This window comes from Hylaeus volcanicus, chromosome 3, assembly GCF_026283585.1.
Source record: "Hylaeus volcanicus isolate JK05 chromosome 3, UHH_iyHylVolc1.0_haploid, whole genome shotgun sequence".
Taxonomy (NCBI): domain Eukaryota; kingdom Metazoa; phylum Arthropoda; class Insecta; order Hymenoptera; family Colletidae; genus Hylaeus; species Hylaeus volcanicus.
The window spans coordinates 23,979,513-24,003,753 of NC_071978.1; the positions used below are offsets into that span (position 1 = coordinate 23,979,513).

The 24,241-nt window shown below is 39.7% G+C and overlaps 1 protein-coding gene across 5 annotated transcripts; it reads right to left on the reverse strand.

Annotated features, from left to right (window-relative positions):
* Positions 1 to 977: 977 nt before the first annotated feature.
* Positions 978 to 23,673, reverse strand: LOC128873551 (GTP cyclohydrolase 1). Of its 5 annotated transcripts, none has more exons than XM_054117178.1 (6): positions 23,505 to 23,673; positions 16,614 to 16,850; positions 12,285 to 12,494; positions 7,455 to 7,620; positions 5,843 to 5,959; positions 978 to 4,115 (listed from the first exon to the last, which is right to left on the reverse strand). In XM_054117178.1, the coding sequence occupies exons 1-6, from the start codon at positions 23,584 to 23,586 to the stop codon at positions 3,986 to 3,988; spliced, it is 942 nt and encodes a 313-aa protein (XP_053973153.1). In that variant the 5' UTR covers positions 23,587 to 23,673; the 3' UTR covers positions 978 to 3,985. The 5 variants fall into 5 exon arrangements, with proteins under 5 accessions (XP_053973153.1, XP_053973154.1, XP_053973155.1 ...); XM_054117179.1 differs by lacking the exon at positions 23,505 to 23,673 and adding an exon at positions 18,560 to 19,982; XM_054117180.1 differs by lacking the exon at positions 23,505 to 23,673 and adding an exon at positions 18,202 to 18,541.
* Between the last annotated feature and the right edge of the window lie 568 nt (positions 23,674 to 24,241).

Consider the following 24,241-nt stretch of genomic DNA (forward strand, 5'->3'; position numbering starts at 1 on the left):
CGGGAGTCCCTGCTGTTCCGCTGGGAAGAGTCGCAAGATAACGTCGAACAGCAGCATGGTCTTTCTCCTTCATCAGGGCGACGCTACGGACATTTGCGTCTCCGACACGCCAACGCCTCGCGTTTGCGGTCAGCCTGTTATGAAGAAGATAGAGATTCCACCGTGTCCTAGGTTCACCAGATAATCGGGTCACTTTCTCCTTCGTCAAAGGATAATTAACCCTTCCACTACGCGGAACTAACGCGCTAACAATTACGCGCACGGAAAGAAAAAGTACAATGCTCTTCTGGTTAGACTTCTGGTAGAAATGTTTTTCTTGTTACGGTTATTTTAAGATATAACACTAAACGTACCAGAATTTTGCATATACCTATTCTTACTATAAGGGGTCGTTTGTTTGATAAACATTGTGAGATAAACGTTCATTTCTAGAAAGAAATTCTGAACTTATTAAAGGAAGTTTAATATTAATATTCCTTACTCTCTGACTCTTAATATGGGACTGTATTCGTAGTTCGTTTAGCTATAGAGAACTCATCTGCTTGTGAATCTACGATAAGTATTTTGACAGAGATCATTTGAGGTCATTTCACCTGCTTGGCACATTTAGTGTTAATTCGATGACTCACACTTGTTAATAAATTTTACTAATTACGTCGTACGTTTTAGATGTGATGCGGTAGGAGCAAAATCCTGAAGACGCTGGAGACCTGCGAAAACTATGACACCACAAAGAAATGCCACGGACGACGATAATGCGATAATGGTTATCGCGTCATAGTCCATGAGGAAATTGAGAATAGCGAGTAGCCTTCGCGCGACGACGAAAGTGCGCAATTAACGGAAAGGCGTTTCAGCTTTTTTTTCGGATTTTGTGGTTTCTCGTAAATGTTGACTCATACTGTGTAAACGTGATCTCGCGATCGTCCTTCAACTTCGTCTCTGTGTGAAAATATTGAAAGGTATGTACACGACAGTGAAAGTATAAATATAACTTTATATAACATCGTCAGAAAAATATTATAAATATTAAACATTCATTCTCATAAATAACATTAAGATTTCGTTTCATTGTTTAATGTTACAAAATAGAATCGAACGCTACACCAAAGGTCGCGTGACATCGTCTGAACCAGACCTGGACAAACTTCGACCGAAGTTAAAATAAAAAAATAACCATTTGAAATAACACTTCAAGATTTACTTGAGACAGAAAACCAAGTAGTTTTATTCTACTAACTTCTTTCTCTTTTTAAATCATCGTTAAAAACATTTCCCATGGGGTACATCGCTCCAAAAATATTTCAGCATTCCACCATTATAAGTGCAAAGTTTTCAAAGTCACCTCACAAAATAAGATAATGAAAATATGTTAAACAAAAAAAGAAAAAAAAGAAATGGAACAACCATGAAATAATACTAGCGAAACATTACTTCAACAAATTATTGCTTAAAGGTGCCCAAGTTTGGTTCGAAGTTTGCACGCGACGTCGACGCGTCTGTATACCTGTACCTGTTACGTTTCACGAAAGCTCAACGTGCGCGCCACGAAATTATAAGTTATTTTTTAAACAGCGCTCGAAATAATACCTTAAACCCCTTGCAACGTATATCGCGTTCACTGATCTCCTCATTCGATCTGCAACGAGCGAATATATAGAGCGAGACTACGACTCAATCAGTCAATGAGCGACATATAGGTAGACAAACATTAAAATTAAGATACGTAACACCTCCTTAAGTACTGAGATTATTCTCCCAAAGATTTAGAAGCGTAGCTGCATTTCAACGCAGTAAACACTGAACGGTTACAGAAAACGAAAAATACACGAGACCAAACCTTTATGGTACGAAGCGTTTACAATACAGACACGAACCTGTCGTTTGTTTCATGCACGTTACCATTCGATAAAAATATTTGCGGAATTCATACGGATAGGATGAACTTACATAAATTAAGATCCAGGTTTTGTTACTTTCAGAGCATAGGTGGACCAAATTTCCAATTACGAATAAAAGGTAGACAGCTTTCGTGCAATACGAATAACACAATAAATCGTGCAATCGACCTATATCTTGACGTTGAACGAATAAGACTTTATTTTATTGGACGAATCGCCCATCTTTTATTCAAATTAAATTTTGCCCACCTCTGTTTATAATTCTAAGACGCTTTGCGACGCACAATGTATGGCTGGAACATCGTGCGTCAGACCTGTTACTTTCACGTTAACCCCTTGCGGTCTTAAGTGGACTAAGACTCCACAAACATGTACTCAAGACAGAGAATCTGGACCGCGAAGGATCGATAAATCAAAATTCGTCTCGGTCTTTCATTAAGATCGCTTGCGATTACAAAAGTGAGAAGAAATAGTAATGAGTACCGAAATAATAAAGACACCGAAGTTCCAAGTATTTCCGCGTTGTAAAAACGTATGGCTGGGACGTTTTACAAGCGAGAAACGTTAACGAGATCGGAAGCGTTATCGTTTGTTTTTAGAATGAGCAATCGTTTCCACAACTAAAATATAGGACGTAGTTTCTGGATCGGTACGACAAGTCGGGACGAACACTCTTCAGTAGGGATCATTGTACAGTTCAGAATCTAAAATACGTATTGTCGCGAGAGTTTGTTTACTGAAAGTGCCCTGGCGATAGTTCGATATCGGTCCAGAAACTTCACTGGAGAATTTTCTAATTTTTTTCCTCGCTTCGTTAACAACAACGCAGTACGCCTGACGAAAGACGTCTCGAGCATGTTCGGCATTCCTTGAATGTATTGATAACATTGCGAATAGAATTCGTAAAGCACAACGATTGTATGGTAATAGTTATAGCTGGTCCAGCAGCAGGGTAATGTTATCAATATATTTTTGGAATCAGGAATGGACACTTTGGAACGATTTTGTAGTTGAGAGACTTGTCGAAAAAGGGGGGATATGTGTATCCGATTTTTGGGACAGGAGACGAGTGACATGATGTACTGTATTGTGCAGAGATGAGAAGTTGGCTACCGTGTCCGATTGGTAATCTCTAGATTATACTAGATTGGTATCTCCTAGATTATACTGTTATATTAGGTTGTCCCAAAAGTTTCTTTCGCTTTATTAATAAATAATACATGCACAATAGTTTATGTTTTATGTTACATTACTGAATTGTGCACGATTCATTTTGCTCCATTACTGTTACAACATAAATATGTATGAAATTAGATTGTCTATTTACATAAACACGACCACATCAAATAATTGAGTGCAACTCGCGAAAGAAACTTTCGGGACAACCTAATAGATTACTCTGGTACCAATCAAACCCACTAGCCAATTTCTCACCTCTGCACAGTACTCCTCTACAATTGCATCTACTCGAATCTGACCAGTAAACAATTAGTATACTCATACAGAAAATACATTCTGTCCATTCCTGTTTCAAGGATACCTTCAACAAGTATTATCCTCCTCTTTCTCAGGCGTCGTGCGTCGTCTACTCGCGTGTTTGCGAAACGATCCGCAAGTTCTGACCACTCCGATGGGAAAAAGTGCCCCTTTTTCGCTTCTTTTTGCGAAGAGCGTTACCATTGTTCGCAGAACTCGCGTATAGTTTCTGCAATTAACTACCATATTGTCTCTGTGTCATTCGATCAGCAGTTTAAGAGCGTCCCGTGCAAGACACGTCTTAGACAACGTCGTCCAACCTTGATAACCTGTTCCGTCGCGACAATTCGCAGGGCTATGCTGCTCACGCGAGTCATCGGACTACGGTCACGTTTTTCTCCATTTGCAACGCTCCGACGTGGACCGGGCGTTACAAATGAAAGCGCGCCATCGAGATCGACTTCTTTTTGGATGCTTCTTTCTTTTTTGCGATGAGGTAGCAGTGGGGCGAAACGCTTGAATCGTGTCGTGGGCCCCCGCGGTTACGTGGTCCCTTGGCCAATGATAACAACGGACATTGCTGGAGGGAGAAGGTACGAACAGGTGGTTTACTTGTTGTGGACCAAGTTGAGGAATTCTTCGCGAGTCTTCGGGTCGTCCCGGAACACACCCAACATCGTCGACGTCACCGTCTTGCTGTTTATCTTCTGCACGCCCCTCATCACCATGCACATGTGCCTGAAAGATGAAAGACAGAGTCGGATTAAAGGGTGAGAATCGGGGGACGCAACCCTTAGGAGCCGTGGATCCGCAGTCTACTTATAAGACTGACTGTACATCACGATATCAGTTAAAAATTGAGGCTGCAAAAGTTGAGTATGTAATACAAGTTTTACTATACTGTCAACCATATTAAAATTCGCTGAATTGTAATCGCAGTCAGTCTCGTAAAAATAACTGCGCGTGAATTCTGTAACACCTTCTTCTTCTTAAAATTGTTATTAAGTATCCTTCGAAGCTGAGGGGTTCGCAAAATCTGAATTCAACCCTGAAAGACGCCGTCCTTTCATCTCCGTTCCGCTGTCGTTGAATAATTAATAGCGTCACACCGTTAGAATCGAGATCAATTAATTCACCATGCACCGATACACATGTCAACGTTGCAGAATTTTTCTACCAGCCTTGAATATTGGGTAACGTGAATCCTGTTATATGATGCGACACAGTCCAAGATTACTGTAATTAACACCCGTCGCAACGTCTAACGTTCAATTAAACGGATGCTGTGTTTTGTAATGACAAGTAACGCACGATTACGGAGTTAGGATAAGATGATTAGCATCAAGGACATATTCCAATCATATCATAATCATATTCTCACCACGATTCTCCAACGTATCTTACACAAGAACCTTAACAATTCGCGGTCCAGATTTACTTGATTTATTCGATACAGAACCGCGAAGGGTTAAGGTTCTTGTGTAAGATACGTTGGAGAATCGTGGTGAGAATATGATTATGATATGATTGGAATATGTCCTTCATTGGTCACGTAAGGGTCCCGAGGGTGTTTAAACAATGTCTGCATGGCCTTACTTTGAGGCGAGAGGAGGGTAAAGCCATTCTTACGTAATATTTTGCTACGACATTTAATTATTTTACACTTTTTAGAGAAATCTAAGTAAAATCTTATGTAAGAAGGGGGAGAGGGATCTGAGTAATCTTACGCGTTCTTACATGGAGGGGTGCAGGAGGTCGAAAATGGTGAAAATCGCCCTCATGTAATTAATGAAGCCCCTAGACGTCGTTGAATATTTTTAACAGTAGGCCTTTACGAGGGAGCGCCTCTATTTTGCATCAAACCTGTTTTCCTCGCCTGATGGGCAAGCCTCGGTTAACGATTTAATACAATTACACGCTACGGTGTTTGAATTATCTAACACGATACTTAATATTAATAGTATTCGACCGATAGCGATCACATCTTCGTGCTAATACGTCTCACACCCTCCCCCAAGGTCGCCATTAAATTTACTCGATCGGTTTCCGCTTCTTTCGCGACACGTGACGCGAGCAATTAGTATTACCGGACTATGAGCCAGGAATGTAGCATTCCTCGCCGGGAGAATGCACATTAATTCTTTGCCAAGAGATAGCACCTTATTAGCACAAGGTTGCGTTCTTACATGCGATTAGTCCTTGCGAAAACAGTTACCCAAGCCTCGAGCGCGTTCAAACGAAACCGAACACTCGATACGCGATTTCAGCCGTTCCGCGAGTGCTTTTTGTTTGTTAAAAATACGGTTCGTTGCGTGCAGGACTCGAAGCGAATTCACAGGGTTGTTACACTTGTCGATATCTTAGGATTCATAGTTAATATGCCTCCCAGGTCTTTCACCGTCCATATTTCTTTCATTAAGTGTCCTTAACTATCACAGGGTTCTTTAAAGATCAAGGATACCTACACTCCCTCGACAACCACTGCAACTCCTGCTGGCTGCACAGCTTTGGTCACCGCCACTGCGATTTGTTTGGTGAGCCGCTCTTGAACCTGAAGACGCCGGCTGAAGATCTCCACGATTCTGCGAACAACAAACAAGAATTAACTATACGGCTTCCTGCGTGTTCTAATTACAGCCATTGACACATTTATTCTTCTTAACAAGCATTCCTAAAAACAAACTCTTCTCAAAAGGTTTAAGAGTTCTCGACACTTAATGCATTGGGTACCCTTCAAGTTTACCATTACAGGCGACTGAAAGTTTCCCATATATGGATTACTTTTTAACACGTACTCAAGGCGACATAAAAAGGCACCGCATCGTTATATGTAATTTGTCCTCTTAAATGTGGAAAGTAATTACTTCCCGATTGTTTGGACGCAAATAGTGCTTGGAAATCGACAAATCGCATCAAGGATAGTCCTCGTTTGGCTTTGGATTCGAGCCGGGAAAAATTCTTGGGATAGCCAGCCGCCTTGGAGCTGATTGTTTGGCTCACAATGGGCTACGGTTGTTTTTAAAATGACCGGAGGCGATGTTTAACGAGTAAAACGGACGCTCGACCGATCGAACGGCGGTGCGTGAAAGTGCTCCGCGTGCCTACGATCAGCGCAGCGCCGTCGTATTCTTTTCTTCTGGCATTAATATTCCTTTAATCAAGGCCGCAACTACTGTCGATGCAATTTGTTATCTTGCAGTTGTGAAACGCGGTGTATCAGCATGCGCTCGGCTCATGGCCGCTTCGACAAACTTTACGCTAACTGAGAAGTTGCGTTTTAATCGACTTTACTCGTTTGCTGTGGATCTCCGTTTTCGACCAATAATTACACACGCCGAAGGATTCGCGATCAATCGCGCTACTTTAATCGAATTATCCCCGCGTCGATCGAACTCCGTTGAGATGGAGTCTATGGGATCGGTTATTTAATGCAACGTTTAATATATAATATACAGAGATATAGTACGATAATTTAATATTTCCCTTCAGTATCTGTGATTATTATATATTTATGCAAATTCTTATATTCACCGATACAGAAATAGAAGCTTCAATAAAAGTTTGTCCTATCTTCTAAACACTATAACATGTACATTATCGTTGATGTTTGATATACTTTTACATTTATGGACACTTTCATAGATTTCTCCATACTTTCATTTGCTATAAATGTGTAAAAATTGCCACTCTATTTATTATACTCTCATTTCGATGGGAAACATTTATCAAAAATACGAAACTCCTCTGAAAGCTCTTCGACATATTAATAATTATAATTCCACCAACCGTAATTATAATATCGAGTTCGGCCTTACTACCCTAAATACCTCATACCTCTAAGTATCGAATGCTCCGCACGACCCATAACTCGCGTACACGCGATAAAGCATCAAGGACCGATAACAGGTTCGATCAAATGGTCTAATTGAGCGCCAGCTAATAGGTGGATCCAATTAATTTCCATTCCACCATAAGAGGATCTCGCCTTAGCCCGCGGACAATTCTCAGCCCTCGACGTTTAATTACGAGTGTTAATCCGATTTCTAGCGGCAGTGCTCACGTTAAATTCTCTATTACCTGGCCAACTTGCTCAGACCGAGGATCTTCTTGCAGGGCAGGTAACCGATCGAGACTTTTCCGTAAAACGGCACCAAATGGTGCTCGCACATGGAGAACATTTCGATGTCCTTCACCACGACCATCTCGTCGTGGTCCTCGTCGAACACGGCGTCGTTTATCACGTCTGAAAGTAAAGGAACGATGTGCGATAAGTCGATGAATAATATGAGAGATATTTCTAGAAGAGATACAATTTTAGATTTGGTTTTAGATTTGGAAGATACAAATTTTTCGATACAAATTTTTCGAAGATACGAATCGGAGGCGAAGTGGAGAGAAGGAATCTAAATTTTATTTCAAATATAGTAGACACGTTGAACAGTTTCGATACAATCAATTATGCGTTTGTTATTATAAATCAAACCTGATTTATAACCATATAAAATCATGTTACCATTCAAAAGTATAATAATACAAAATTGTGTGTAGTGGCTGACGAGAAAATAAGTAAGACTCATGTGTTTTTTAAGACTTAGTAATGAAACGATCGCGTCCGTACTCCGTGGCTTCTCTTACTAGACTAACTTACAGACTCATCATTCGTTCCCCCAAACATCGCAGACATTCTTTCTTCATTCTCACATCGCTTGCACTCTGTTTAAATAAATGCATTCACCCAAAGGAACATTCGACCCAATCATATAAACATCCGCTCGACGTTCGATTCACTCTTCCAGACGTAACATTTAAAACTAAACATAATTATTATAAATATAAGCCGGAAACGTGGCGTTAGCTCGTCGCCCATGCCGCCACATTGTGCATCGATTCTATTCGAAATAAGAATCATTTGATCCGTCACTCGTTGTATTTATCTTGAATAATGCCGAATCTATCCTGCGTTAATTGTGCAATCTTTTTTGACTGGCGAAAGAGGAATGCGATAAAAATGCATGGCAATAGGGAAAGCTTGCGGTGCACAAACATACAGGAATGGCGGAGCATTGTCGTTGAAATTGTTCCGCGAAAGAACATCCTGCGCGTGGGTTAAGGTCCACGCGATCCTGTCTGTGATTTACTCGATATTGACCTACTTACTATCGAGCCCATGCTAGTGTTGGTGTGTAGGTATAAATGAGTGGTTGAAAGGTGTAGGTGGGTGGGTATAATGGAGGGTGCTCTTCACGGTTTCCACGGCAACCTTAACAAGAAACACCTTCACAATGACCGACAATGGTGAAACGTACTCCCCCGTTAGACCAACTCCATTTTTCCACCCGCGACAGAGGCAAAGCCGCCATAAAATTGATACAGTTAGACCTGAATAAATGGGATCTAGTCAAGTGGAAAACCACTATTATCGGGACCAATTGCGAAGCCCAAAAAACCTCTGGCAAACCTCTGTCAAAACCTTTGACAAACCTCTTTAATGGAGACTGATTTCTTTTGATTATTAGGAATTGCTACTGTCCAGACCTGAGAAGTTGGCTAGCAGATCTGAATTGCAACAGTATAATCTCCTCGGGATCTCCTGTCTCGTGTCAATCTTTTACTATAGAATGCTACAGTGTAGTATTAGATTATAATATAAAAATCAATAATATAACGAAGGAGATTATACTGGCACCAAACAGACCCAACTTTTCATCACTGGACAGTACTAATCTCAGATAAAGAAGTTCCAACAGCAATTGTACAGTATAGTACATATAAAATTCATGAAATCTTCCTAACGCGACAAAATGATGTCATAGGTTTCGACCTCCCGAAGCGGAAATTCGTTTACGAAAGCTTGTTTCGCGAAAGACCGTATGCTCTTACACGTCCATTCTACACACCCACCCTGGGCAATTTCCTTTTCTCTATTTACCACCTTTGCGAACCGTGCGCCCAAAGCGTGCAGTTTAATTTTTCGACTCGATGATTTAAGGCGATCGACTCTCGATCAGGGATCGATTAACTCCTTCAATTTAACACGATCCAACAGTTTCCAATCTTCCAGCTTCCAGGCACTAGATAACAGAGGATGCTATATACCGAGGTAGCATTTCTCTCGAGCTCGTTTTGAACGATAGTAAGTGTTCAAAGCGTCAATTCTGAGATAGAAGGAGCTAATTATTTGCATTTACTTAAAACTCGAAGCTCTGGATTCTTCTTTTTATTTATCACCCGTCTTAATTTACAATTTCCTTGAAGTTCTAGAAGCATAGTTATCAAGTGTAACACCGAAATTTGGAGATGCAAGACTTTACCTAACTCTCTCTAGCTAATTATTTCCACTTACTTAAAATTTGAAGCTCTGTATTTCTTTTCCAAGTAAATATTGAAGCTCTAGAAGCACAATTATCAAGTGTAGCACCGAAATTTGGAGAAAGCAAGACTTTAAATCTAACACTCCGTCTGAGATGAAGGTGACCAACCGATTTGAGATTTTAATTCTTCGTTCAAACGTAGTGAAATGTAATTCCATAATTCCGTCGTAGAGTTCATCGAACCGCTGGAAAATTCTCTGTCGTTCGTTCTCTGTCGTTCGTTCTCTGTCGTTCGTTCGTTGTTCGAGATTCTGATCTGGACACGAATTTCGGTCCATCCGCGATATCCACGTACAATTCCGAGGGGAGTTCGGCCAAGCTTATCGACGACAGCGAGAGGCAAAGAGAAATTGTTAGAAGGGAATGGTTTCACAGGAGTGCCCGAGGGCTGTTACGCGAGGGTGGCTCGAGGTTTCTCTGGGAAAGTGCCCCGGACTCGTTTCAGATTCAGTGGGTCGAGTCGAGCCACCGTTAACAGGGCTTATCTCGAGGGCAATTCCGCTAGCGTATCGGGACGGGGTTAAGTCGAAGTGAATTAAAGTCTCTCCGCCACCTGTAGCTGCTCCTCGACGTATTTCTATTTATCGAGGCTACTTAGGACGATTGTGGATGAGGACCCTTACGCTAAATCAGCTTCACAGGTTTCTCAACTATCGAGCAAGTCACAAGTATCCAATGTGAAATCGAAGGTAGTTTGTTTAGAATTTTTATTAAAGAGGGTAGTCGCAATTGAGAATTTTTCTAAAAGAATAAAAAGAATTTTTCATAATTTATTGCTCGTCTTTCGATGAGTTTTATCGTAATTATACTAAAATATATCGATGACCAGTAGGGGATTGCAGTTACTTATACATGTAAATGAATGTGTGCTTTTTTGACAGTGGACATGGGCTAGGTGAGAAGCAGAGCGTGAAGAAAATGTTTGGTCTTCATTTTAGTCAGCAAAACTCAAAGTTTTTAAACCTATATAATTTTAACCCGATCTATAAAAGATATATATTTGAGGATATACATATATATTCGAAAAGTATTCCACTTTTACCCAGAACGTTCCAAAACCCCGATGGATAAGCGAGGACGGATTGTTCGGTGGTTGCATCTTGTCGACTATTTTATTTCATATCCCCGTGAGCTTGTAATTATTACAGAACAGTGACACTTCGTACACGACAAATGGACGGAAAAGGTGAAAGGTAGATTTTTCGAGGTACTGCGCGTCCCTGAGACCCATTTATATCGTGAGCTTTGGGCTCTCCTTTCTTCGATCGTACTTAAAGTCTTCCTCTTTCTCTTCCCGTGACGGATCCTCGAGGAGCTTCGAGCAGAAAGAACGAAAAGTGCTCGGTACTTTCCTCGAGTGGGTATATTCATGGTTTTATATTTCCTCGGATTTATCGTTTAAGAAAATTGATCCATCGATCCATAGGAAATGTGACAATTAAAAATGTTGCCTTGAATGTTCGTTGATTTATAACAGAAATGAGCAAAATGATCGAGTATGAGAATATTTAGTAAAGGATTACTGCTACCTTTTATTTGTTATATGAAATTTCTGTTTAGATAAGAATTCTGTCCATTATAATATTGTTAATAGGACATTTGTTAATAGGATAGATGAGGCTACGAAACGAAAATAATAGCTTCGAGAGCATGATCATCGAGAGTTTATAATCAGTGCATAATCGTAGAAATAGGAAGTGGCACTTCGTAGACTGATTCTTGACTACTGCTTGTAATTACACGTAATTACAATTTGACAGTAATGCCACGGTTGCGTGCTCCCACGCAACCTTAATAATCGCTGACACATTATTCGGATTTACATCTGCTTTTATATAAGATGTTATTACCATCGCCACGTGCGTAACCTTTCAAACAATGTCCGTGGACGTTTTTGTTCCTCCCCTGAGACTCGTTTTTCAATTTGTTACGTTTCCTCGATAACGAGAATCTTTCGATTTATTGCAAGTTACATGACTGATTTTTTCCAGTGCTGTTTACTACAAACTTGGTACATCGAGGCCGTCAGGAAAAGCAACTATCGTATGAATTTATTATTCGAAACAGAAATGATTTTTTAGTCCCAAAGTCAGCGAACTTTAAAAGGAGCCATCAATTTACTTAATTTGTCATTCATAATCTCTGTGATTTTTGTCTGTACACTGAAGAAATTTTACAGACTTTGCAAATTCAACTAGTTGTCATTTAGAATAAACATTGATTAATTCACGAAATACATCGAATTCTGTTTAAGAGGAGTCACGTTTGGACTGTGTCTCTTAGACGTCGAAGGGTCTGGCACGAGGCGAGGCGTTCCAAAAAGTTTAGCAGAATTCACAGAAATTTCTTCTTTTAAAATAAAGATAAAAAAGATAAAATAAAATAAAATTCATCCAAGAGAGGATTACTCTCGTACCTAGCAATAAGGAGTGAAACGAGAACACGGAACGTACTGTACAGGATTGGTCACTGTGCATTCGAGGATCGTGGGTTCGAATCTCTGTGCTCTACAGTTGTATGAAAAGCAACAACTCACCATCGATACTCTGATCGTAACCCTTCGTGAAGAATAGCATAGCCTTGGCAGCGCGTTCTGGCGTCTTCAGAAGGCCTTGTCGATCGGGATCCTCGCCTAGGGAACTTAAGAGTAGCTTGTAGCTCCGTGACATTTCCGGAAGTAACGCCTCGCGCGTGGGTGGCCTATGGTCCAGCTCCAAATCGTGGTGGAACGTGCATTTTTCATGACCTGCGAAAACAAAGAACAACGTTTCATCTGCGTTCTTGATCTTCGAAGGCGAACCCTCGTAAGATTTATCGATCTCCACTGCTCTTTTATTCTTCCACCGCGTGAATTTACGACTTCCTTGAAAAACACTATTCCACCATTGAATAAACAATTAATTAGCACTAAGTAACTTCCGGCACATATTTCCCAAAAATTAATTCGGAAAAGTTACGTCTAAGTTTGTTACTGTGAAGTATTTTACTCTACAATCCAAGTTCAAATTTTTATTTGACGAGTTATAATTTGATTCGTACGTATACATGAATTTTGATTGTTATAGATTCTTTGGATTCCAGTTTTCCTTGTATTTATTAGGGCGCGTGGTCGATTGTATATTCATAAGCATTCATCGTTCGTCTGCAATTAGCATAGCTTTATAAATCAATCCGAGGAATCTCGTGCAGAAACCATCGATTATCGCGATTACCCGACGAACGCCGTTACGCAAAATGTGATTAATAATTAATAATTACGACTGGCGTGTAATTAAACCAGCGATAAACGATCATCGTCTTTATGCAAATAAAAATAATATAAACTCTTCTACTTTGCCGCATTTAAACCAAGTGTGTAACACATCCAACCCATATTTAATGATTGAATAACCTGACAAAAATTCTCTAATTTCATGGAAACTTGTTGGACACCTCTGCACGTTTCTAATTGATATTGGAATACGTATGAAACATACACAGAATATTAATGAAGTTTTGTTACAGTCGTTCCTCGTTGTTTTGAACATTTTGACGGAACACTTTGCAAAGAATTTCATTTAAAATATTGCCTCCTATATTTCGATATGAAATAAAATATATCTGTCTGCGATCTGACTCTTATTCACGATCGCAGATGACAAACATAATTTATTATTACCATACTGCGGATGTTTATGCACTCATGATGAACTGTATATCCATAAAAGTTCGCATAAGTACACAAACATTTAGAATATCACGCCTAAACTGCAAGCCTCGGCATTTCGAAGATAAGACACACGCTCATTCCAAGTTTTACTTCTTCCAGAGTTTCCGAGCAAAAGCATACCCTCCTCTCGCTTCCTCGCCCCCCGAATTTTCCCTTACACCGCAAGTATTCGACTCCAATTTTCCACGAAGATGTTTAAACTCTTCGCGCCCTTGGACACGTACGTGAACGTTTAGTTTTTTATAATTATAATTACTGTCAATAATAAAAAGAAGAAAAATTTGATAATAACTTATTCGCTACAGAATCCCTCAACAAGAGGAGTACAAATTTTATGCGATTTGTATACAGTTAGAGATACAAAAAAAAGCGCGAAGAAAAATCGTCCCTGAAGAAGTTAAATTGCCACCTTTCGATCAAATTAGTATAATTTTTGTCTAAGGACCACCAATCGTACCCAGGGTTCAACTAGCTCGATCAATGCCGAGGCAACAATGTTCCCGTCGAGAAACTTGTTGCATAACGATTAAAGACAGCGTTACAGCGACGATAACGTGATTTCCATCCGCTGGGAAAGATTTATCGCTTGTATAACGCTTCGTTCGCGGGGGAAGAAGGCGTGCGCGCGACCGGCGCAATCTAGACCGTATTAAATGGAACAGCTTTGCGAGACTTCTGCGCGGATTTATTCGTGGAAGCGTAAGGATCGGGACCTGACGCTGGAACTGACGTATTCACGATGGAAAACTAAGTTAAGCCATCGCTCGCTAACGAACCTTGTCGTGTAACTCGATCGAGTAACGACATTTGCGCGATACTCTACTCTGGGAGTTTTCGCGGAACCTTGCCCACGCGCGGGCCACATTGTTCGAAACAATTAGGGGATCTGCGAAATTAGCGATTGAAGGACTCGTGTCAAGGAGACCTGTCCGTGGTATGGGATGTGTATACTTCGGGAGAAGATAGGTTATTAGGCTTGGGCTATTTAAAATAGCTTGATGTCAACTTGTTCGACTTGGGATACTTCGGTAAAGTAGACGATACCATATGTAAAGTAACAGGTAACTTATTACTGGTACATAGCACAAATCAACAGATTACAATTGCGCGCGTTAAGTACGTCGTTCAAAGTAATTAGGAGATTGCCTACTTCGACGTCGTAATCAGCAGTTGGACAAGTACTTACGATATAGGACGTAAATACTATAATGAAGAATACGTTTCCAGCAGGAAGTACTTAAACAATAAACAAACGAGTAGCTTTAAAACTACTATATATATCGTTCTTCATGTCCCATTTGACTCTGGAGCAATTGATCAGTGGCATAATTATGGTAAAAGCATCCCATTTATCCAATTAATTATTGGCTCTTATGGTCGTTAATATTAATTCCAACGAAAGAGTCGTGTCAGTTACATGTATACAATTTCTCCTGGAGAACACAATTTTTCTCAGACATATACAAAAGGCTCAAGCTGAACAATCTAATATCTTTTCTTACTATCGATATTAACAAACACTAATGCCACTGTCTGGTTGAGTCAGTCCTTTAAATTTCATTTCAAATTCAGATTTAGCGATCAGAATCTTTAAAAGAGTTAACAGCATCGTTATTCAAGTGCAATTTACGTGCGTAAAGAGGAATTGTTTAAATGTCCTGTAGGAGTGTGATATATATAATATGAGGGTAAGTGTCTGAGTGTATCCGTGTATGCAATGGTTGCGTGGGAACGCGGTGCGATTTGTTATTTATAATAATTCGGAGTTCAGTTCGGTCGAGACAGTTGTAAAAAGTCAGACAATAAATAATTCGTTGTCAAATTGTAATACGTTTTAAAGTCATTAGATTCCTACAGTCCTTCAAAAAATTCCGTCGTTCAACGGAGGATACGCGTGCATCGCGATTGTTTCGGACAACACGTTTAGGGAACCGCTTACAGAATTTTTCCGCCATTTTCCCAAATAGTACGAGGCGTTTTCCCACGGAAAGTCGATAGTCACGCCGCGACGTACATTCGTAACGTTACAGTTACGCGTTACGTATCATAACTGTACACCAACAGTTCCCAGGCTTTTTATCATTTTAAGATCAGCGGGTACGATTGACCCGGAAATGAGAACTATGGCGAGTGTTCACCAAATCTTTTTCATGGGCCGCGGCTTGATCAATGATAGCGACGCCGCGCCGTACGAAATAAAATTAAAAGTCGGTCAAATTCGTGCGCGGAGACACAACAGGGACTCCTGTTCCGTAACAATAAGAGCGACGGGTAAAACGAGCGGAACTTTATTGTAACGTGCGTTACGAATTTCACACGGAAGCTGCCACCACGTGATTCGGAGCAGATTCGGTGATAATTGAAACTTAAACGGGCAAAGAGTTTCTTTATACAAAAAAAAAAAAAAATACGTGTTTCTCGTGGAATATTCAAGCTTGGATGGTCGGCATATTCGATAATGTTTATTTATTTAAGGATGAAGCTGAACTGACAAAGACTTTCGTTGAATGCAGAGTGAGATTAGTGTAGAAATTAATTCTGTGTCCTCTTAATGAATCATTTATAGCTCTAGTTTAAGCAGACTTACTTACTCGTCATTTTTCTGCACTAAAGTATTGTTGCAACGTGTCTGTGTACACAATCCAAGTCTCAATCTGCTGCCCATTGCAATGGTTATTTAAGAACTTCGATAGCTATTACATTTTCTATCTACTAATTATCATAGTTACCAAGGATACGTGTAATTTGTCCAACAAGAAAAGATAATAAAAAATTATCGACTGCAGAACTTCCTCCATATATACATACATTCTCATAAGGCCTGCAAGGTTGGTATATCAATGTAGAAAAGTAACAAATAAATGCTTCTATTCAAACTAGAGTTATAAACGGTTGAATATAAACGCACAGAATTACTTTGTACGCCTAATATATTTACAAAAAAACGTAGGCTCTTGCTTGAAACTAAACCCATAAACTCTCGCACTGGTTAAAAAAAAAAAAAAAAAATCGTGTTGCAACGCCCACGAACCGATGAATAACACTTGTTCACGGTGTAACGTTTCACGATTTCTCGTCAATGCGGATACGTATTACCCTATAAAAGGCGTCGATGGTTCGTTGAATTACCAGCGATCGCGCAATCAATGAAGATACCTGGCGTGGTGGAAGTTCGAGGTGTCCTGGGTGTTCCAGGCACATCCAGGTTGCTCTCCTCGACGTTCTCCGACCAGGAAACGGTCCTTAGCGGTCCGGGTTTCTTGATCATCATCGATCGCTCGTCCTTGCCATCATACCTGCTCTGGTCCTTGATTTTCCCACATTGACTGGAGATCCCGTTCATGACTGACTGCGGCGCGCCTCTTCGCCTCCGATCCAGACTCCGCTCGGTCGCTTCAAAATTGAGATTCGAAGCGTCTTAAGAACACAGGGTACGTCCTAAACAACGATAGGGAATCGAGGTGACGATGCAAAACACGCGGGACTCGCGACAATAACTTTATTGTACGCATTATCGAGCCATTTGCTAACAACACGACGACAATAACTCGGCGACGCTTCGTTTATCTCCGTGTCGCGTTACGCGCTGCGAAATCGCTCGCGTTAAGAAGATGACGATTCCTGTGTCCATTTTCTTTCGATCGAGGGTTCTTAGATGAATTGGGCTTTTAGGATTCTTGGTATTTTTTTTTTTCGTAGAAAAAAAAAGAATTACGAGTGTTCTGTTTAGGATTTCGTTTCTGAGGTATTCCAAGGAATGTTTATGTACCGCTTATGTTGCTTTTGGGATTTGTTTGTTTATTTCTTACTGAATATTCTTGTGCAATCGTTACTCGTTCTTTTGGAAAAAAATTAAAGATTGAGTGTACATCCACTTTAGAAATCAAGACTTTCTGTTGGTTATTAAATGATGATAAATATAAAAAGCTAAAATGCAAATGCAAGGTATGAAAGAGCACATATAAGAACAGACACAACCTCCAAGTTGAAGCGTTGATTTATTCTTCTCTTATAAATTCACTTCTCGAGTGAAACGCGAGAGTTTGGGCTAGCACCGATTTATGAAAACAGAGAGATAAAATAGTAATGCGGGTATTTTTCTCTTCGTCCCCGAATGTATGAATAATTTCCGCGTAGACCCGAATACTATTAACATTTTGGAATCGCTCGTTTCGATCGTTTCTGGAAACGAGCACTCGAAACACGCGATCGTTTTCACGCCTACGCTACATGTTCGCAGATCGATGAAATCATAATAATAATAATCATAATAATTATCTCTATTAGAGAATACTATAAAACGCTATAGAGAAAAATGTTAATGCAATCATATTTAAAATCATCTCGATTCTGTCTGTTCTATAAAACTACACAACTATAATCAGAAGGTTATTAAAGACAACAAAAATCAACGTCATTTATTTAAGAGAACAAGGCTCGAAATTCCTATTTTGAAAATCGTATGTACCTAACGTACGCTCTCTGCACCATTTTAATTTAACAACCAAGCTGTACAATCGGCACATAAACATCACCGTAATTCTCGAATATTGAAGATCTTTTTCTTTTCTCTCTTTTGTTTTTTTTTTTTAATCGTATCGCTGTAAAATCATCACTGGCTCTTACAACTAGAAAGCGCGTTTACAATCGAACGCCTCTACCACGTGATCCGCGAACAATACGCGCGTAGCGCTCACGTTTCAGCGAATCCGCGGTTCTGGAGCGTCAAACTGATGCAACTTACTCTCAGTCGGGTTCAATCACTCGGTTCACGTGGACCTTTCCGTTTGGCACCCTCGAAGGTACGCGATCGTTCGACGCGCTTTTTTTATCGTTTTTGATTCGCGAGATGCCTCGCGCGTAGAGGAACGGTAGCAAACGTCCCGCGGCTGTTCACAGAGTGACGAGTACCGGTAGATTTAGGGGCGATGCGAGAAAAAGAAATTGGGGAAAGCAAGTTAAGAGGGATTTAACGAGTTCGAAAGAAAGGAGGACCGCGAAGTCACCCGACCGAGTGACGCAGTGTGACTGAACCGTCGGAACCGTGGAGAGTGCGAATGTCCCCTATAGCACTTCCCGTCTCTGTCTCTGTCTCTCTCTACCTTTGTCTCGCGCTGTTTCGTTCCTTCAGCCTCTCTACTCTCCGGATGATTATTCTTGTTTCTTTTTTTCCTTGTGATCTCCTTATCTAGAAACAGTGATCGTAGGTTGCGCCGCAATGACACGACACCCGAAAAGCAAGTTTAAGCGACTGACCAGCAGAACGTCGCGTCTCCCTCGGTATATATCGGGAGAATGGAAGCAAATGCGAGTGCACAGTGAGAGTGGCATGGGAGAGTGAAACCTCCTCCCTCCAAGCGCGATCCTCCCGCTACAGTGTTCGGGAGGGAAATACCCAGGTTTTGTCCGATTCGTGCGCGGCTTGACGCGCCTTTCCGGAGCGACGCGCAGCGCCTCGATTGGCGGAAAACGTTCGAGTTTTCCCGTGTAAAATAGTCGACAGTTAAAACATTATCTTAACTCATTAAAAACAAAATACTCGATGTTCGTAACTTGTCAGATAACGAGGTTTACAATAGAACAGTGTATCACCCCCGCAACGGGAGCACACAACACCCCCTGTAGTATCACCTTTGTAGATGCGCTCGAAAAGAACGAGTTACGAATGAAAATCATCCGTGAGGTGTACTACGACAGAAATGGTAATCAGTCGAAGCTGAAACTGAAAGAATTAATAGCTAGAATGCCCTAACCGTACGTTGGTACTTTAATCAAAGTAAAATTTAAGTATATCATCTCCCCAGTTGTTTGGAAACCATCGATCAATTTAAATATGATTACCCCGCTTCGGTAACTATAAATTTATCGAAATGTATCTTTTCACTTGCGTCCCACATTGAAAAAATGTCAAATACGATGGAGTAGTGTACCACGATTTTCTTTCTCTTTAAAAATCCTCATAAAAGTCGAGAAGAAGGAATAGTTTATATAATTGTGTTTTTATAACGTCCTTAGGTAATTGTCTAGGCTTGCCTGTGCGTAGATCCGGTAATGTCTGGTGCACGAGGTCGTCTGGTAATTATAAATAGTAACTGTTACGATTAACGTAATTATAATAGCAACTGTTACAATTTATCACATATCGAGACCAAAAAAAAAAGAAAAAAAAAATAGAAATAATCCTATCAGTGATATTTTTACGATACAAAGATGTTTAATTAATCGTCGAGAGAAGGTCGAAGGGAGAATGTATCGAAAACGTAATTGTTTTTTATTCGAGTAGCTCGACGATTGGTGATTACAACAAACGTTACGGCGTCAAGTCGGGTACGTAATGATTAATCGACGTTAAATGGTTATCGCATTGGACGAGTCAAAGAAATTGATTTTTAATTAACGTCATTCTATTCTTGATTTGTAAACGTTATAAATATTTAAAACACTTTGATATAGTCGGTATGATTGTTGAATGTATTTATGTTCCTCAAACAAACATAAGAGATTTATGTCTGTACACAAATATTACACACTTATCATGTAGAGTTATGGAATAAAAGTTATTATGATTCCTAAATCGTACCATGAAAAGCTTTTTTAAATCATCTCAGCACGATTCACGAATTCATGCTTATCATGTTAATAAAGGGGATCGGTTTTGTTTCCTCTACAATGCATAAACTTGATATGCAAAGCATAGCGTGCCTTATAGATTCATAAATATTGTACACCTGATTCTCGTTAAAAACAAACTAATTAGGATGGCCCTAATCCTGGCAGCCACAAGGACAAATTTCGTCAACGATCCTAACGTAACGAACACACGAAATAATCACATGAAAATTGATACGTTATTTTCTCAAACGTGAGAGCACTCAACAAGTTCCACCTGGCTTCCTACACTCTTCTCCATACTAAATCCGAAAGGTCACCCAAGAAACGTCATCTCAAACGAGAATCGCCCCTAACCATTAATATCCCCTCATGAGTGGAAATCTAGGCGAGAGTTGACGCACTCGTCCAACCGAAAGACAGAAAATCCAACATCGTCGGGTTTTCAGAACGCGCAAATACGGAATCCACGTCACCGTAATTTCCAAGAGACCGGTTCCATGGCGCTTCCCTTTTCCTTCTATTTGCAGGACTTTATAATGCACCGAACGAGCGCGGCTTTCCTCGTACTCGTTTAATGAGTTAGTTACACATCGATTCGAAGACGAGATTCACAAAACAAAATTGAACTAGTATTTCTAGTCATTTCTCCGGGAGGTTCGGACTAAGGATGAATTAGTTACCTAATCTTTATCAACGTTGGTCTTACATTATGCAATTTACTCGTCAATTATATGGGAACCAGTAGTCGTTACTAAGAGTTTTGTATAAATTTAATTCTTTTTAAATTTTGTATCTATCTATAATAATTGTATTATCTATAAAATATTTATATATTTATCTACATGTATCTTGAGTTTTGTCGCGAGAGTTACCTTGCTCATCCCTATTAGGCTGTCTTTTCGGAAAGAGCCACAAAAAAGATTGTAGCGAATATTGTGAACGCACTTAGAATGTTTAACGCGTTTATAAAAGATACGCACGCATCGTCCTTGACGACACCCCACGTAACGCGATACTGGTATCCCATCATAAGTACTGTTGTTATAGGTAATTAGTAACGTCGATAATTAAAGCGACGATGGCGGCGTTCAACTGGCCATTCCCTGTTTCAGTAATCAAGTTTAAACGTCGATGAAGCTATCGTGATATTCCAGGGACGTTATTAGATCAAGGGACTCGAAGGTAGAGTCAAACGAGAGAACTTACGATACGTCTATTATACTACGATATGATGATGATAGTTCAGAGCCTCTCATCTTGGCCCTTCAATTTCCCATCATTTTAGTATACTTTTATTTCACGTGTTCGTTTCGAAGTCAATTCAATATATGTAAATAAAATCTTGGACCTTTTCGACCTCATCTGATGTTAGTTTTCAGTACAGAATTCATTTCTACGCCTAATACAGACTTTTTTTCTTCTTCGCGTATTATGTTCTTATCATTTTATTTTATTTTACAATGAATCCTCTTACATGTAAGGCCCATTGGGCTCGGGTACCTCGGGTTCGCCAAACCCGTGCTGCAGCTGCGACCAACCACAGCTACAGCCCCTGAGGGAGTATTTATAGTTGCACTACTGAAAGTCGTCTGAGTTCAACTGACCTTCACTACTTGCGATCGATACGAAACTTCTCCTGAATACATCGTCAAGCATTCGATCTCTATCGATCAGGTAAGACAGCGATTCTTAATCACCGTGTCACGACATACCACAGTGTCGTCAAGACGGCTACATCATATCACGAATGAGATACAATGAATGTCTACTTGTCGTAGTTGTTAACATTTCATTTGTCATTTTCACTGCTGATTACATCAGCGGCATGAAGAACCTCTAGGCCGAATTAATTTCACGAGTTATTTTTTAATGATTGCATTAAAATAAATGAAATTCTAGAATAAATAATAGAGAAATAATCACTCTTTTAAATACATTCATATTTAAACTGCTGCTTGTTCCACAGCCCCGTTATATTCCTATAATATTTATTCAAGACTAGATCCCTCCCTAAATTGTGTCATTAATATTAAAAAATAAGGAATCTTCCCTAAGGATAGTATCTGATGTATTGTTCGATAAATTCCTGAGAGGGTATACTCGTGAGACCGTCCTGATTTTATTTAGCGTTATTTAAACTGGTGCTTGTTCCACAGCCCTGTTATATTTCTATAATATTTATTCAAGACTAGATCCCTCCCTAAATCGTGTCATTAATATTAAAAAATAAGGAATCTTCCCTGAGAATAGAATTTGGTGTATTGTTCGATAAATTTCTGAGAGGGTATACTCGTGAGACCGTCTTGATTTTATTTAGCGTTAGCTAGTGTCTTAACGAGCGTGAAGAAGTTTTTGCGTCAGTAGAGCTCAGCTGAAAAAGGAGAAAAACAGAAGGGAAGGCGATCACGTTGAAAACCAAAGTATATCGGCAAAGAATTCGAGGTCGTTCTCACGTAACAGGTGGAGTAAATCAATGCCATAGAAGCGTGCGATGATAGATGCTCGAAGAATGGCTCGATATACTCCGATTAATCAATGACGAGTTTTTGCGTGGCCATGAAAACAGGAGACATCCGACTTAAATCATAATTTTGCCCATGCAAGCAGAAAAAAAAAGGAGGTACTGCATAAATTTACTTCCGCATTACATTCTGACTGTTTCGATAAACAAATAAAGAATTACGTACATTTAATCCTATATAGTAGTATATGACATAAATTTAATTCTTGCCCTTGCAAAAGGTACATAAATATTGACGATCGAAATACGTGTTCTGTGTATCGTTTTGTAGTGCTGTGATAACCAGAAACTCTATACAGTATCCCAGTTTTCTACTCTACTCTTACTCCGTGTTACACCCTACCTTAGACACCCGATATCGTTTCGTTGACATTCAATATGATTGGCATACGAGTCCTACGTAGTACGACATCGAGACGCGTATTGAAAAGAAATTGCAATGAATACGGGAAGGTGTGACACAGAGATGCATACGTTCTGCTCTGCCGATCGAAGAAATTACTATGCCTAGGACTATCACATAACTCACTATATCGCTAGCAATCGCAATTAATGTGTAGACGTTCTGCGATCCCATTCATCGTCGTTCGTGTCTGATTATAAACCCTTCAAAGGTGGATATTTTACGCTGCAAATTCTACGAAAGCTAGAAAAGAAGATAACTGAACTATCTAAACAAATTAAATTTTAATACATTCAAACCATATTTGATTATCGAAACAGCAAAGTGTACCGTAGTTTATTTGCCACGCCTTGAAGGATTCAATTCTTTGAAATCATCTACATTTCTTTAACGTTAGACACGTGCGATCAGAAACACTGAAATGTAATTGTATATCGAAATAAAAATAATACTTGATCCTGTAAAGTGTTTCTCTATAAAGAATCATTTTGAACCCGAAGATTAGACTTACCACAGTTAATTTTACAGTCGATCTCGTTGTCAGGGTGATCCTTCGCGTGTCCGTTCATGAAAACTTGTTCAAACTTACTCATATCGTCAGCAAAATTAACAGACAACTGAAACAATTCTTTATTACGAGAATTGCTGTTTAGTAAACTATCCGTAGAGAGAGAATAGTGTGTACTAAGCTTGGTTTCGGACAACAGATTTATATATCTACCGAGAAGGAAAAACCTTTAGTTAGCTAAACCCCCTTCTACTTGTATCCCACTCAATTTAGTGCTACAACATAGACCGTTCTAAGATTTATCAACGTTCATATTGGACAATTCAGACGATTTGCGATGACTGGGTATAGAATTTCATCCATTATTACGGAAGATTGAATATTAAATATTTCAGTATATATAATGTAAATTATACTGCTCTTTTGTTCGTCGTTTAGCGTAAACTATATCGCGCAAATCTTAGTAATCTACACTTAACTATTTATGAAAACAGTATTATCTATATAAAAGTTCACGTTGTTTATTTTTTCACGTAAATTATAGGCACCAAATAATAAGTGTATTTGTTTTATTTCATTACTCTAGGAGGGGGACAGCCATTTCTATCACGCCCCACTCCTCTTGATCCACCATTATCAGCAGCTTGGATAAAAATCAATACTTTCGTACCTTAATATAATTACATATATTCTATTGTTACACTAATTTCAATCACTTCAATGATAAGGCTTTTCAACGA